The sequence below is a fragment of the Mastacembelus armatus genome, chromosome 8 (assembly GCF_900324485.2).
Source record: "Mastacembelus armatus chromosome 8, fMasArm1.2, whole genome shotgun sequence".
NCBI classification, from domain to species: Eukaryota; Metazoa; Chordata; class Actinopteri; order Synbranchiformes; family Mastacembelidae; genus Mastacembelus; species Mastacembelus armatus.
Genome location: NC_046640.1, coordinates 19,423,458 through 19,441,540, shown reverse-complemented (window position 1 = coordinate 19,441,540; position 18,083 = coordinate 19,423,458). Strand labels below are relative to the sequence as shown.

The 18,083-nt window shown below is 41.9% G+C and overlaps 1 protein-coding gene across 1 annotated transcript; it reads left to right on the top strand.

The window, feature by feature from the left end:
- The first annotated feature begins 15,195 nt into the window (after nt 1-15,195).
- On the top strand, nt 15,196-18,052 carry b9d1 (B9 protein domain 1). The gene is made up of 7 exons (XM_026324395.1): nt 15,196-15,362; nt 15,505-15,573; nt 15,657-15,774; nt 16,006-16,102; nt 16,319-16,381; nt 16,988-17,055; nt 17,586-18,052. The coding sequence occupies exons 1-7, from the start codon at nt 15,300-15,302 to the stop codon at nt 17,729-17,731; spliced, it is 624 nt and encodes a 207-aa protein (XP_026180180.1). The 5' UTR covers nt 15,196-15,299; the 3' UTR covers nt 17,732-18,052.
- Nucleotides 18,053-18,083: the final 31 nt, after the last annotated feature.

Genomic DNA, 18,083 nt, shown 5'->3' with positions numbered 1-18,083 from the left:
GATACACACTTTGTTTCACTTGATATACGCCGTGCTGTGAAACTGCCTGGCTTTTCACAGTAATAGATACTAACTCACCACCAACATCCATCCCTTCGTCCTCCAAACAGTCCTGAATTGTTTAGTCTAACAGCTGCAAGTGTTATGATCTCTGCCCAGAACTCACACACACTCATGCTCTCACAAATACGACACTTGCACATAACGCACGGGCTGACAGACACATACAGTCACATTATACCAGCCCCCGGGTGGAGATTTTCAGTTTTGACAATTGACTAAAATCTAAAGAATTCAAATCTTTTCAGTGCAAAGACATACTGAATCATTTAGAACAGCCTAACTGCAAAACCAATAACATGCCTTTGAATCGACCTTTCACATTTTCAGAGCGATAACCTGTGGAATACACACGCACGCACACACTGACACACATTTTTAGAGCAGAACTGCATGATGAGTGTCTGCACCAAGCACAGGGCAGTAAGAATCAATATAACAGGCTAGGTAATTAAACCAATACCAGCTAAAAGGAAGGTTTTCTGTTTACTATATTGTTAATAATCAAAGAATCAAAAGCTGTTCATCCTATACAGCCCCTACCATGCTTGTCCTTTACAAGATGATAACTCTGTTAACCTCAGCACATTAACATCAGTCAGCATGTTTTTCATAATGACACCCAACACTCTTTACACTTCATTTGTAAATCCATCTTTACATAGTAACATATTCACATTTAAACTGACATGAATTATACTAAAATATTGTTTTCCATATTTGTTTGTCGACAGGCTTCTGTCAACGCTACAACAGAGTATTCAGGTTTGTTATGAAACAGACAACATTTCAAAATATCCAACAGGTACTGGCACATAATAGAGACCGTTTGAAGTGTACAACAGTAGCAGCAGTGGACTCCAGTTGTCAGTGCAGACACTCATAGGAACTAGTGAGTTGTTCCTCACTCCCTGGTTGACAAAAGAAGAAAGAAGAGTTTCGTCTTTTAGTAGCTTTAACTTCAGAGAACGACAAGTCACATCCAGTAATACCATAAACAGTGAAGCTTGGGTCTCCCTGTGCCCTTGAAATCTCCATTCATTTCATCAACCAGTGCATGTAATTAGCTGAAGTGGTTAAGGTGCATAATCTGAGCTAACACAATGACTTCACCATCTTCTAACACACTGATGTCGTGAACGAGCCCCAGTCTGGTTATGTTTAATTCATGAAGCGCCATCACGGTGTTTGGATTAGACAGTAGCTGATGAATATGGATCAAGGCACTTAACTACACAAACACATACACACAAATGAAATTAAGCATTACCAAGTAACTCCAGCTATTAGAAACATTCCTGACACTAACTGCCCCGTTCAGCATTCACCTGTTTTCTTTTAATGGTGTCAGGTTGGTGTGAAAAATGGTTTGGCATGGGAAATGACACAATATGCTCTTCTGGCATCAATAACAAGCGACGTTTCTGGCGTTTTTGATGCACCCAGCAGACGTATTACCAGTCATCAAAACCTGTCATCAGTCTCAGTTGTCATTTTCTGCTCCTCCTTCCTCCTGCTGGCTTCATTGTTTCCTTGATGGCTTTTCTTGTTTCATTATCTTATTATCTTATTGATTTATATTCCACCTTCCTGTTCTCCTGTGGATTATAACTATCTAGGGAGCAATAAAACTGGGTGGTGCAATCTCTCGTGGCCAAAATAGTCACTTCACTGCTAGATTATCTCAAGCATGACAGAACCAAACAGAACCTTGAGTAACTTGCTTGGCTAATCCAAGGATTTGTAATCACAGCTCACAGCTTCAGTATCCGACAGAGGTGAGGATAGACAGTACACATGCAGTGCTGTTCTGTCGGCTGCAGCGGTAAGTAAACTGGGTACTTAGCAGCCAGAAGCACGACAGCTGGACAGAAAAGACTGCTGCCTTTCGAGAGTCACAAGTTGTCCAAGCCACAGTGCAGGACACAGTTTGACAAATGACCTCTGCAAAGTGCAGCCCTGAAACACTCCAGCCCTTATAATTTCAGTGGAGGTTGCTTTCAAGGTGAATCCTGTGACAGTCCTAGTGCTTGTGGACACAGAGACGGCCATCCTGTCAGCCATGCCAGAAGTTTAGATGCTGAGGTGACCCTTCCTCCTCTTCTAGCTACATCATCCTAGCTCCCCTGTCTTTCTTTCCTCCCTCACCCTTTTCCCTCACATTCCCTCCATCACTCACACACCAGCCTCAGAGAAGAGATGCTGCTTTTATGTCGCTTAAAGGTAGCCTCATCGGTGAAGGGGATAAAGCTGTTGTCATATAAAGTGTACGGCATGAGAATTACAGTGCCATCTCAAACCTCATTCACTTTTATAGCTGTGAAGAACATGAAGTGACTTAGACTAAATGGTGTTATTCATGCTAATGGCGGTTATATTCTTGTACATGGCTCATATACAGTGACAGACTTGACCAAACATGCTGAACTCACTGCAGCCAGGCAGTTTCGCCTCATAAAGCTGCAGCTCCACGTGGCTGTGCAGCACATCATTGACCTGATGGCGACTTTCCCTTTTAATAAAGCTGTGATGCAATTTGTAAATTATGGAAGTGTGATCTGATCCTCCTACTGCAAACAGCCTGTACTAACTACCTACTAACACTGGCACAACAAACTGAACAGCAGTCGAACTACTACCTTCTCTTTTCAGTTTTTTTTACATGTCCTTAACTGCAGTATATGAACTGCAGTCCTTCTTAATGTGTTAATCAGCATGAAGAGCAAGAACATAAGCTGCACATCCAAAGACAGGCCTTGCTATGGTTTGTTAAATCAGATTAATTTTCCCTTGTCATGCTTGAAAATCCCATATGTGATAGAAGTTCAAGGTAGTCTGGAGTGCATGTGAATTCTGTTTCACAGTGAACACACCAAATATATAAAAGTGCAATAAAGTCCAACACATCACAGCGATTTGTGGCAGAAAAAAACTTGACTGAATAAAGAACATTTAACCTGCATCGTCCTATTTTTATAAACACTTGGAGTGTTAGCACCAATTTAGGAAATTTGTTGTTGTTATAAAACCAACTTATTACTCCAGTTGAATGACCATCCATCCATTATCTGTACCTGCTTATTCCTTAATCAGGGTCCCAGGGATCTGCTGGAGCCTATCCCAGCTCTCTTTGGGTGAAAGGCAGGGGTCCACCCAGGACAGGTCCCCAGTCCATCACAGGGCCACATAGAGACACACAACCTCACACACTCACACTCACTCCTATGGGCAATTTAGAGTCACCAATCAACCTGACATACATGTTTTTGGACTGTGGGAGGAAACCAGAGTACCTGGAGAAAACCCACACAAGCACAGGGAGAACATGCAGACTCCACACAGAAAGGCCCCTGCTAACCACCAAGCCACTGTGCTGCCTATAAAATTGTATACATTAGCAAATTGGGCTGATTTACAGTTTGAATGATGATTTTCAGCTACTGCTAGTCCAATATTAATTGTCCTGTTAGCTCTGGCTTTGATTTCCCTCTTTCTTCTATTGTGTATGGGAACCAGCTTGTTGCTAACCTTCTCTGCCTGCTATTTGGTGTCATGAAAGCTAAAAGGTTTAGTGTTATCAGAGATTTTTGACTGGAAACAGCTGCTATGGCTTGAAATGTGGCTGATCAGAGTGGTGTCCATCCATCCATCCATTTTCTATACCAGCTTATTCCTTAACCGGGGTCACGGGGATCTGCTGGAGCCTGTCCCAGCTCTCTTTCAGGTGGAAGGCAGGGGTACACCCTGGACAGGTCACCAGTCCATCACAGGGCCACATATAGACACACAGAGACAAACAATCACTCACACTCACATCAGAGTGATGTGTCTGAGCTAAAACAATAAAGCTGCAGGCTGGAATACCAGCTCCATAAGCCCAAAGGGAACTACACAATTGAGTGACAATTCTGAGAAATGTCAGTTTTGACATTTAAGCACTTAGGTGATCCATTAAAATTTTGATTACAGCTGCTTTAATGACAAATTTGAAATATTTCATTAAGGATGAATACCAAACATCTGCTGCTCACAGATTCATAAAATTAGAAAATGTTCTTGCTTTAGTTCATTTAATATCATCGTAGATTTAATATGTTAAGGTCCCTGGGACAGTTTGGCAGATAAGATGACGACTCTGGAGACACCACAATAGACATTTGTTATCATTTCTTATGTTTCACATGATGGGAAAGGCTGGATATCACAAACAAAACCAAATATAATCATAATGACCAAATGTGATTCACCAGTGGGAATTGTGTTGAGTCATTAAACCAACAGGTCAGGTCACTTCTGATGTTATTAACTGACCTTAATCTAGACAGACTGTCACCAGTCCTGCTTTATTTTTGCCTTTGGCTGGCATGTTTAACGTTTTATTGATGTTTGGATTACTGGGTCTTACCAACCTCTGCTGGCTGCACAGTGAGATGCCACATTACAACCATGTTTATCCAAATCTAATCTTCTGCCCACATCCTGCCACAGTGCTCACTGCACACATTAAATACACCACACAGTGTCACACCTGTGAACACCAATTACACCTAATCTGAAACTATGGTTATGCTATTTTGAAATGTGTCCAAGATCATACTTCATGCCATGATTACAGTTAAATGAGAGGATGATGCCTCTAGGCTGTATGCATCATACATCAGAGCTGCATCGTACCCAGTGACAGCAGCAATAGCCCAACATTAGGACATCACAGCAGTCAAGCGGATGATAACCCATAGTTTTGCAGCATCCGTTGGTACAGTGAATTGTCAAGGGATAAATGAAGTAGTTTTACATGTTTCTCTAACTAGGCCACAGGGGACAAAGGAAGGGAACAGGGGCTGTCGGAGGGGGCTAATGTGATCGTCAAGACACGCAGAATTCCCACACTGCTGTGTGAGTGTGAGCCGATGCTGGGCATGTGAAAGGGAGGGGGGAGGGATGAAAAGAAAAGAGGGAATGAAGGAAAAGGAAGAAAGCAAAGAGTTAAAAAGTATAACGGCAGGTCAAATTTTAAAGGCCTCACTGAAACTGGGAGAAAAACATCAATACACATGCAGTATAAATCTGAAGCACAGGCGTGATTTGGGTTGTGTGTGTCTGTCAGTGATACTGCAGAGCTACAAGGAGCGTTTCTTCTGCTCTTCCTTTTTTATGTGGATTTCATCTGGCTAATCCAAATATAACACATACATAACACCCTTACTCACACACACACACACACACACACACACACACACACACACACACACCGAGACATAAACACAAGCTATACTGTCATTTAAGCAGGGCGGCATACTCAAAGGAGTGTGTGTGTGTGTGTGTGTGTGAGAAAATGTAGAATGAAGAATGTTTTCAGGTTACTCTGTCGTTCAAATGCTCACACAGAAGCGAAGGAGAGGAAGGAGATGAGGGAACGGAGGGGAGTGGGGTGATTGTGTTGCTATGCAACCAAACTGTGCTGTTTGAGAGCATAACCATCCGCTCCGCAATGAGTTAATGCATGCGTGCGCACACACTTACACACACAGACATGCATGCACCCACGCACATGCGGAAAACTGTGGGAATCTGCACAGACACGGGCACTCCCATGGCTGATTCCCACCAAGTGTTCAGACGCATTCAAATGTTTGGCATGTATCCTCACATCATGTCAGAATCTTTCGCTGTGATCCATATGCATATTCAGTGGCTGGTCTGCTGATTGGTTATCAGAGATCCAGTCTCTTCTGAACACTGTCAGAACAACGACCCTCTCCTTAGCCTGACGGCGCTTCTCTCCAGGGATAAGAGTTTGTGCAGGAAAATGACCGAATGCATAAATTCAGTGAGAGTGTCATTGTGCCCTCGTTGCCCAACGGGACAAATCATACAAGTCTGAGGGATCTAAAAAATTATACAGGTTGACCATATTGCTGTGAATCCTGGTCTTCAGCTCAAATACACTGTGTAAAGTCTGGTATGTTTTTGTGGTCAATTTTCTCACCACTTCGTGCACAAGGAATTTTTAAACATTAGAAAAATATTTGAAACTCACGTCACACACCAGTCAGAGGACAACCAACATCTTTTCCTACAGCAGCATAACAAGATCCACATGTTGTGTAAGGTTCTGAATTCATAAATGAGCTACACTTAGTCATATTATTCATAAACTCTGACACAGTCTTAGTCCTCTAGGCCGGTTTGTTTAATGAATAAGACACAGGCTGACCATAAAAGGAAGGCACTGGCTCATACAAGACAACATGAAAGTGTAAAAAAGTCCTGATATTTGGTTTGTTCTCATAACTCAATAAGCCCCTGATTGATTATTTATGCTGCTTGGAATGAATCACATGGCAAGATGCTTTTTATGGAATCATAGAAATATATTACTACGTAGGAAATCTGTAAATCCTGTGTCAGCCATGCTTTCACAAATGGTCAAAGTGTGCCAAGATGGTATTTGTAGACAATAATGATAAAGGGACAGCAGACAAGTCATCATCTCCGTTTAATATCTTTTCTAATTTGCTGAGCAGCACCCTCTGATGCCAGCCTTCATGTGGAGCCTTATTTTCTTGGTATATTTAAACGAACAGAACCTGTTCGTGCTGCGTGCATCTGGTGATTATAATCAGTTCAGGCTCTGTTCATTTAAATGGGTCACATTCTCCTGTTCATAGCGTCCCCCCAAGTCCTTGGCCTCTACTTACAACCTCCTCCCCTCGCCCAGCACCACCCAGCACCACCCGCACCTCCCCCTCTAGTATCGGTCTTGAAAGCAGCAGGCAGAAGTCTACAACTGCGCTGCAGCTCTTGAAATATAGATTTTATTGCCAGTGGGACCTAAACCTACTCCTCTGTACATTTCTAACACCAAAACACATCCAGTGATAAAGCTGGATGCATAGCACATGGTTTAACTCACACACACACACACACACACACACACTAACCCACTATTTTGCTTTCTCACAATGTTCCATACACACTTTTACACATTTATCATTCCTCCATATGTCTCTTTGTAATAAAGTTCATGCTCTTGCAGCAGTTGGATGTTACGAGGAATGAACTGCAACCTAATGTTTTTGTCACCTCCTCCACTTCCCTCCATATTGTCTTTTACACTATCACTAATGGTGATAAGTATCTGTTTACTCTCCGTATATAAAGAAGTTTAATAGTGCAAGGATTCTCCATCTGACCTGCTTGACGAATGTGTAGTTTCGGAGCCCCCACCACAAAATCACACCCACTTCACACAGCATCTGGCCAGCTGTGCAGAGGCGAGAAGCTCTATTTTTTCTGTGTAACACCGCTGGTTCACACTTTCTGTGTGTACAGCCAAGTGTGACGCTATAAATGCCTTCCAAAAAGACACGACTGTCAGAAGACTGTCAGAAAATATGTACTTTTATATCCCTATATTTAAATATGATTATTGATTTTAACAAGTGTTAAATGATGATATGATGATAATAACCAAAGTCCAGCCAATAGATATTTTAGTCTGGACAAAGTGGTGGACAGACTCACAGACCAAGGAAGCCATCGTTGCTAAAACACTTCCAGGTTACAACCAATTTACAGTTTATCCTTTCTAACCATTTCAGGTCTACTGGCAGCAAAAATAACTTAAATAAGTCCAAATCAATACGTCAACAAAACTAAATTGATCTAGTGGTGAAGAATATGTAAACACGAGTTTAAATCAATAGCACAGATTCAAGCAGTCAATGAAAGATTGCAAACAGAGCAATGGAGCACATGCTTCTTCCCTTTCAGCAGGGGGAATAGTTGTTTTCAAACAGGGGAAGCCCCAATTTTCTTCTGATGTGTCAAACATCACTTGGGAAATCTCAGATTTTTAAATCTCAGAAGTGGAAAAAAAAAACACAGAAACAGTTTGCAGAGAAAAATCTCACAACAAATATCACATTTATTACCACAGGGGAGTGGAGATGCAGATTCCTCCCTCTCTTTCATACATTTCCTTTTCCTCTTTGTTTTTCATCTGGCTTCCCCCTTTAACCGCCTTGTTCCTGTTGTTAGTCTAGAATCCATTTGACCAGAGTTACTGTAAGTGCGAGCTAAATCACAAAAACATCCAGGCCACTTCTCAGTCCATTGGTTCATAATGGAACAGATAATCTTACCACTGAAATGCTTTTTGGCAAAATGGGTCTGTGTAAATCTATTGTAACTGGGCTGCATTGGAAACAACCCTCATGGGAGGGCGCTCCATCGCTCGCTCTCGTTTTTCTGCCGCTCACCATTTCCCTCCAGTCACTCACTCATTCAAGCTCTTTCTTTCATTTCCCATCATCCCTTCTTTTATTATTAATTACTTCAAAAACATCTTAATCCTAAAAAGTTGTTCTGCCTGAACTGCATTTTTGTATCAGCATTTCCTCCAGCCAAGAGGGACGTCGGGACCCACTTTGCTACATAGATGTCAGCAGTTGCTGGGTGTGTTCATAACTACAGTGACCCTGTTGTCTGTGGGACAACCATTACGTTGTCATGGAAGCACTCAGGCTAATGGAGGAGCCACATTAATGATGCTGCTCTGTACCCGCAACCTCTGCCTCTCTCTTCTTTCCCTCACACAAACGTACAGAGAAACATACATCACTAATGGGCTTCCATAATAAGTCTTCTTTATTTCTCAGATACCAGTTATAAATCAGTGACACTTTAACCTGACCTCCTTTCTTTCACTAAGGCACAACCGTACATACGGCGCTCCAGCAGCTCTGTTTACCTGGGCCATTTCATCTACTGATTAAAGTTTTACTGAGATCAGCTACACTCTATAAGCAAAAAGACGGAGAGGCCTGCCATTTTTATGGACATGATTTGTGACGTGCACACACACACACACACACACACACACACTCTGGCAAACATACTGTACCTGCAGCAGATGAAAGTCAGCCCTATCATGATTTTCTCTCTGTCAAGAAGACTTCGAGGGATGCATGCTAAAAAGCCAACTACTGACCGTAAAGAAGAACTGTGCTTGTGTCTTTAAGGTCAGCACGTGTCTATTCACACAGCTACTGTACTTGTGAACAGATGCTTGTGTTTGAGTCTGTGTGTGTGTGTGTGTGTGTGTGTGTGTGTGTGTGTGTATGCAGCAGCTGAACATATGTTTTGTGCAGAGCACTGGTCAGATGGTTTTGATAATGGACAACAGAAGTCAGGCATGAAGCGAATGTATCACTGAGATGTGAATATATGAATGATGGGTAAAGACAGTCTGCTAGTCAGCAACTAATGTAAAGTACATTTACTCAGCAAATCAGCTACTTACGCATTGATCCGTCCATCCTACGGTTCAAAGACAGTATGTGTGTGTGAATGTGTTTCACTGCATTAGTCTTGTAATAGACCAGTGACTTTGTAAAGCAGTTTGAAAGTGGTGTGATGGATTGATGGGGAACATAGAACAGGGTTGAGTTAACGTGGAAAAACTGTTTGGTGCCTGCACAGAATATGCAGAGTATAGTTTGACCACTGACCTGATTCTCAGAGAGAAAGTCTGTGATGATGCAGAATAAACAATAGTAACTGTTTTAAGCTTCCACACAGTTTCCCTCATCACATTAAAAAAAAAAGCATGAGAGAAAAGTCAGATGGTTTTTATTGAGAAATGAAATTGAATTTCATTCATTAGGCTACACTAACTTTAATTTCAAATGTAAGTTAACACCACAACACACAACATGCTCTATTACACCTGTAACCACCCAACAGTGAAGTGCACTTTAAATAATCTATGTTTTCTATGTTTTGCTTGCATTATTTTGTCAACTTCACCAGGCATAGCTGTTCAATCAGCAAATTCAGCTGTGCTTCACAACTGCCAGGTGTTGGAACAGATGTGGGGGATTAGCAGGTGGAAATGTACAAGTAGATCACTGCACCTTTCTGGCCTCCTGCCTCCCCCTTTAAGTGCAAATAATGAACTGAAATGACTGTAATGAGGCTGGATGCTGAGGCTTTCTGTACAGAACTGCAGTGGTCTGCTGATCTGTTTGGACAAACTGAAAGGTGCAGTGTCATATGTATGAATGGATCCTTTAAGTATTGTGATTACATGTGATCTAACTGTACACAACTATAATGGGTGTAATTATAATAGGTAATTTTCTAAGAGCTGTTACATACTGAAAGTGTTTGCCGGTGACGATGGTATTTTTAACAGTAACACATTTTTTCTGCCATCTTTACCATTTCCACTGCATACACTGTATTATAAATGAACTTATCTATAAGTAATTTGACTGCATGACTATGACTCTTGCAACACTAAGCCTCATATTACAGCTTCTTCTTCTCCTTTTCAACCAAAGCCAACAGCGTCATGACTAATTACTCCACCGCTGGAGCTCAGCAGACCAAGCTGACCTTAAAGACTCACTCCAAGTGATGAATATCTAAATAACCTCCCCTCTGAGTCCTTCAGTTCTCTCTCTCCTTTTGCCTTATTCCCCCTCATCAACCGCTTGATTTTCTCTCCCTCCCTCGTCACTCAGTCCTTAATGGCTCCTTAAAACAAGCTGTCTTTTTCAAGTGATAGCATCCCTGTTTTTCTGTCCCCATAACTTTCCCTTGTACCAGTTTGCTCTCTCCCTCTACTCTCGCTCTCTTCATCTCTTCCTCAGTGAAGGACGGTGGAGGTTACAGAGCTGGGTGGTAGCCTGCGGGCAGAACAGGCTCTCAGAGAAGGCATGATGCTGCCTAGAAATTTAGGTGTCTCTCTCATGGGCCGAGTGTTCACCGATCCATTAACAACTGAGAACTAGTGAAAACTTTACCATTTCATAAATGCATATTGACTGTTGGAGAGCAGGGCAGATTTGTGGTTATGGATATTGCGAAGTTTTATCCTCCCACAAAGTGATGGTTATTTCAATCTACAATCTTACACACACAGCAGAGGGGGAGAAAACACACGGCCACAATGCCATGATAGCTTCTACGTGGACTTTCAGAAACCTACTTGGAAATAAACAACTCGTTCGAACCCATTAAAAATGAAAATATGTGGAAAACCTGCACTGATTGAAAAACTTTACCAGACCGGTCTGATTCTAGACTGATGGGCCCTTGGGTCTGAGGCAGACAGAAGGGAGGGGGAGAGGAGCAGTTTAAAAATATGATGTGGAGTTTTGGTGCCTCTCCCAGAGGGACGAAAAGATCCAAACTGGGCCAAAGACGGACCACACACACTTATCTACATGCATGCACACACAGACACACACACACACACACCAAAGTGTAGCCAGAGCAGAAAGCAGTCCAGGTTAGGGAGACCAGAAGACGACTCCTCTGAACTGTTTAGCCATAAACAGGGAGAGCGAGAGGCAGAGACTCGACTGGGGGGGAGAGCCAAGAGAGTTTAGCACATTAAAGTGAATGTGAAGAGCAGACAGTTTGGAGCTGAACGTATCGACTGTCTCAAGTATCAGTGCACAGGTTGTTGTCTTTATAAAGCCACTGAAAGGCAAATCAGATTAGTTATGTTCAGGGCTGAATTTCTTATGTTTGGGAAAACAAAATTATCATTAGATTTTTAGGAAGTGGCTGTCACTACACCAAGGGCTTGTGGGAAATAGCTGCTAATAGTTAGCTAATAGCTCCAGTGCATCTTTCTGTTGTCTCTGACTTCCCTTGACATTTTGCCCCCCACTGCACCTGAAAAGGGGGAGGGGCTTGACTGGGCAATAAGTTGAGTTTATTCAAAAGTATTCCCACCATCGACTCCTGTCTCATAACTGTCTGCAAACTATTGCTCATCTGTAGAGGAGGATAAATAAACTGAATAGTGCAACGCAGCTAATTAGCATCAATAGATTGTCTTGCTTTGAATTTTCCAGCTCTCCATCCCCTCAAAGGTCAGCACCGTCCACATAGCTTGGTATTGTCAATGGTGTCAAACGTCCCTCTAAACTCAACATTTGCATCGATTAATGTCGAGTCTTTTTCTCATAATTTACTGACTAGTTTCTGCACTTTTCTTGCTTCTTCCTCCCTTCTCATTATCTCGACATTTCCTCTCAATCTTATCCCTCCCTCTCACGTCTCTCTCATTCCCTTCTTTCTTTATTAATCACCTTCCATCTTTTCCCACCCCCCCTCCACATTCACCCTTTCACTTCGTCTCTCCCTCATTCCCTTCCTCTGTGGCTCTCTCCCTGCCTGTTTCTGCCGGTCACGTCACTTTCTCCTTTTTACCTTTTCCTCCTGTTCTTCTCACTCACATTTGTGTTTTCTCCTCGTGTGCATGTGCTTGGACAGCAGGGTCAGTGCTGAGACCTCTGCACTGACAGAGGCAAGGTCGGTGAACCAGCGCTCATGGACCGTTAGTCACTCACAGTCTGAGATCTTTACCCTTCATCAGCATCTCTCACGCCCGTAAATCTACACTGAGCATGTGTGTCCCCATTTGAAAATTATCGAAATACGTCTCAGTGAATTATGTTTGCCATAAATAATGTTTTTTAGTGAGCAGGGCTCTCAGTATGATGAGGCTGTGTGTGTTTAAGTTTACACAGAAAATCAGTCTCTCTCGGTTTCCTTTCTCTCTATTTCTGTATTTTTCACCAAAGTTCAGGATGAATCACACTCACCGGGTAGATACCTGTACCTGCACCACTTCAGCTCTTTCTCCTAGATGCTGTTGCCTCCAGGCATGAGATCATTGTGGGCTTTGTGACATAAAAAGATCTCCATAAGGATATATACATATAAGCACGACTTTTAATCACATAGGCACCTGTGCAGTCGCTAGACGGCCAATGAAGTGTGTGTGTTCTAGTGTTTGGTTTGATTACAAACAGTCCCATCATGTTTTATTGTCTCCCATGGCTGTTTCCAGGCTGATGTGAAGCCTAATCTGTGGGCTTGTATTCTAAAATGAACACATGGATGGTGTGGAAACAGGCCCCATTTGGGTCTGACCCCCTTGACGACTGGTCACTCCATGGCAACTTTACAGTAAATGGGCTGCGAGCCGTGAGGCTCTCTGACTCTAAATCACATATTTGGCAGGAACAAGGTGGACTAGAGAGATGGAGCAGGAACAAAAGAGGGTCAGAGAAATGGGTAAATGAGTAGAAAAAGAGACAGTAGGGCAGACAGAGGAGGAAACAGAGACAAAGACAGGACAGGTGAATAAGAAAAGGCGATGAAGGAAGAAGAGGGACAAATTTTATATGTTGGGAAGAAAACAGGGAGACAAGGGGGCAGTTATGAGAAGGGAGATACAAAGAAGAGGAAACTAGGCAGAATACTGGGGGAGAAGATGTTAAATGATGGAAGATGGGAAGACGAAAACAGGACAGTGAGATTGCAGGAAGTGGAAAAACAAAAAGAGAAACAAATTTGGCAGGTGGTGACAGAGTAGGGCCCATGGAGCAGTGGAATAAAGAGGAGGATGCTGGGAGAGAGATGAAGAGTGATAGTCAGCAGTAGAGGGACAAAGGGAGGGGGAAAATGAGGGACTTACAATGGATGAGAAGGGCTACAGCAGGTAGGAGGCGTAAAAGGGGGTCAGGGGACTTAAAGAACTCAAATAATAGGATAAATAATATGAGAAGAAAGGAGAAAGGAATCATTGAGAGATGAAGTGGAAGGAAAGGGAAGTGCGGGTGCAAAGATATGTGGAAGGTACACGAAGAAGAGAAGCATTTGCATTCATCGCGTGAGGCTGCAGTTTCACCATAAGGCTTAAGGGCTTTAACTTGAATGTCTGAAAAATTTACGGATGGCTGACGTCTGTCTGCTGACTATGAAATGTAGGCCTGTTTACTAATTACAAGTCAAGACTTCTCTGGCTACACTACAGGGCACAAGCTTCGAGGAGGCAGATGAACAGAATAGGAAAAGGACTGTGGATGGAAAGAGAGCTGTTGTTTGGGCAGTCATAAAGGTCAGAGACTCAGGGGGCCGGCTGCTTTCTGACAGCACAACACATCAGACAGACTGACAGAACGAGAGAGAGATGGGCGGACAGACAGACAGACAGACGGGCAGAGGGGGAAATTATTGGTGTGCGTGACAGAGCTGATAGAAACAGTTCATTTCCCAGACTGAAACTAAAACATAGCCAATTATCTGAACAAAGGAAGCTAATGGATACATAGCCAGATAATAAGTATATGCTACTTTGAGAGCAAAGTCCTTCATAATAGGCCCTGCTCCTTACAGCAATAGGTTGCTGTGGGACATATCATACAGAGACTTCTGCAATCATGGCCTGCACACACCTTTTTAACTGAATCCTGGGATTTGGTTACACAGAAAGAAAATACAAATCCTAGAGACAAAAGCTGCTCCCCCACAACAAGCTTAGGAAATATCACTTCTTTACAATTTATTAGTGTCTGTAAATGTGATGATGTAAAAAGTGTGTCAAAGATTTCTCCCCAATGCTGGATTAAATATAGATAAATAATTTTGGTGGAGAAATAATTGCCTAAATAGCTTTATCTAATATTTCATCAGAGAAATAAATAATGTGGCACATCACAAATCAGCTCTTTTGGTGTACAGCACTGGACATAACTGTCTAACATTATTTGTTGTGTAAAGGGAAAATAAACTGGTTGACTGATGCGTTGTGTTCATTGCAAATTAATATCAGCTAAATTCAGAATTTTCTGTGGTGTGATGAGTTTACAGACAGTTTGTGAAGGTGAATTAACATGCCAGCTGTTTTTAACACACAATTAGCACTTAGAAAAACAGCACAACAATTTGCATGTTTCATTAACAGGAATAAACACCAACAGCTCAGACAAAAACTGATCAGCTCAAGCTCCACTTACTGCGTTTCTGCAGCTTGCACCACATCCTGTGGTTTTCTTCAGCACACCTGGCTGCATCTAATTTTGTTATCTGATTCATGAAAAAGCAGTCGTGACCTTGTTCACTGAGACCACGTTGTTTCTCTCAAACTAAGGTGCTGGCACCGGTAAATGCACCTTTTCATTCCGGTAGACCCCATGCATGTCCGTTTGGGCCACACTGCTGCCACCTTGTGGACATTGGTATCATTGCAGCACAAGGGTAGCGCCTCCGTTTTTGGACCTAGCGGGCAGCCGTAGGGAGGATCAAGCGTCGCCGTGGCAACAGACGGGGTTTGGATTAGAGAGTAGTAAATCGATTCTTCCAAACTGAGCCGAAATTCATCGAGAAGTAAAGAAAATTTAATTTTCATTTTATCACCTGAAGCCCTGATGGCCGCGAACAACCCGTCGGTGTTTCTTCTCACTGTGAACGGGCAAATTGAAGGAGCAAACGTGAGCGGTGCCTCTGAGTTTTAGCCTAACGTTAGCCTAGCAGCTAATTTCAGTTAGCATTAACAACTGTCGTAACATGTTTGGTTTTATCACAACATACAGGTCGGAAATGTATGTCTTCTTCTTTGAATTTATATTTCAGTTTCCAGAATATGATCACCTGTATTGCAAATACTGCTTTGTCTACGGCCACGACTGGGCTCCCACCTCAGTGAGTAACGTTACTTTCATAAACCGTGTCATGTTATTGATGCACCGAAGCTCAAGACGCTGAACTGGTCTTTTTCTCTGTAGGGACTGGAGGAAGGCATCACTCAAATAACCTGTAAAGGCAGTAGCGTTAGTTCGTCGCACAAATTAATATGGAACTTCCCGCTGGAAACAACATTTAAGAGCACGAACCCATCTGGATGTAAGGATTACACATTACATCCACACACACAGACCTAGTTACAACTAGTGGTTGGTAGCTGTCACTGTCATTTAGACATTGATTTAAGTCACTGAGGTTCCAATAAGGAATTTGGGGTCTTTTATACATCAGGTTATATAAAACTTTATACATCAGGTTATAAAAAACTTTAGACATCAGGTTAGATACGGCTTTGAAAGAAACCATAAACATTTCCTCTTCAATTTTCAGGGCCCCAGCTTGTGGTGAGTGTGTATGGTCCAGATGTGTTTGGCAACGATGTCGTCCGGGGTTACGGAGCAACGCACGTTCCCTTCACACCTGGACAGTTAGTATTACCTCCATCGACTTGTCTTCAAAGCAACCACTAGTCAAGGCAACGCTTTTAGTAAAGCCAGTGCTTGTGATTTTAATAGTTAGCTAGTAAAAATTCATATCCCTGCCTGAAACAAGCAGTTAAGACTTTTTGCTCTTACAAGCTTAAACAGAATGTGTGTGATTTTAAAAACATGAGAAGAAGCTGGTATTTGTTTTTATTTGCCAGGCATACACGAACCATCCCCATGTTTGTTCCTGAGCCCACATGGAGGCTTCAGAAATTCACAAGGTGAGATAACAGTCCTGGGTTTGTGTGTCTATATCTGTCTCTCAGCAGCTGACGTGCTCTGGTTGACAGGTTGTGTCTGCAGAGAAAAGCAGCCAGTCTAAGTGTTATCAAAACTTACTGCTCTTCTGTATGTGTGTGTGTATATGAGTCCTACTGAGGATAAAGTGTTCAGTCTGTGTGGAGAGAATACTTCACATTAGTATTTATTATGTGCCAGCTGCTATTATCAGCTATTATCAAAGGCACACACACACGACGATTCTTCAAACTAACACAGCAGGTTATTAGAGATGCACAGATGCACATCTGGATCTTTGGATTTGCAATTTCCAAATAAACATTAGTAGAATTTCCTTTTCGATTTATCAGAAACAACGTTACAGTCACTGTTTATGTTTTCAAACTCATCAGAATCAGAATCTCTACAGATACAAAAGTGTCAATCTTTATGTATTGATAACTAATGTATCTAATATTTTGTGTGTAAACTGAATATAGTATATCAGTATATCCAGCATAATGGCAGTTCTGTTCATGTAGAGGTGTAATGCCTCTCACTTTCTGACTTTCTGTAGTTTTTGACGTTTTTTCCTCCTTTCCTCTTAGCTGGCTGCTGGGACGGCGGCCCGAGTACACAGACCCAAAAGTAGTGGCCCAGGGTGAAGGCAGAGAAGGTTTGTTTGTGTCTGTATTATGTTTTTTTAATTGTTAACAGTAACATGTTAGTTGTGTTGCCATTCTCACCTTCTCAAGACAAAAACACATTCTTGTAAAACCAAACCAAAGAACAGCAATTCAGTTGAACTAGATGCTTCTAAAATGAGTCACTTATAAGTAGGTGGTTTACTTTTAAGCTGGTCTGGACTGAAAAAACAGAACTGCCTCTATCCGAGATGACTGTTGGTCTGAAAGCAGGTACATAGTGGTCTCTGCAATAAATAGATGGAAAATGTGTTAGGAAGATTAGAGTAAAGTGAATATGGTTGAAAATTTTAGTGGTGTACAACAAAACTTTAATTCACATTTAATTCTAATGGTACATTTTCAACTTAAAAGTTGTGAATTTATACATTAACCTGTAGTTATATCAGATCTACAAAGACATACTGTAGTTCTATATTCTGTGTTTCAGGCTTTTCGAAGTAGTTCTTGTCTGATATTTTACAGTACAATATGTGTACTATCATTGTTTTCTGTGTTGCAGTGACTCGGGTTCGTTCCCAAGGCTTTGTCACTGTATCATTTCACATCATGACGAAAGACATGAAGAAGCTGGGCTACGACATAGGACCATCAAATCCTGCACCTACACAGTCTTCCACATCTGGCTGGTCAACAGAGGAACAATAGCACAGCATGTAATAACATAAGAGACTCCATTACAGGACACTTGGTCAAGGAATAAAGCACAACACTCACTTCAGATATCAAATATTTTTGTTTACTCCCTCTGTTGTGGTAATTGACAGTACAAAAACGTCCAAGGGGAGTTTACCCTTTCAGTCAGAGTACCTAAATACATGTACATCTTGTAACCAGTGTTTTATAGTAAAGATGTCTCACTGAAATCAACAAGATTGTATTGGTTCGATAAAAATATGAATATAAATGATTTTAAATTTCAGTCACTATATTTTTTACTTTTTTAAATAAATCTTGTTTGTGTTTGGATGGTTTGGTCACTGAAGTTCTTTGAAATCAT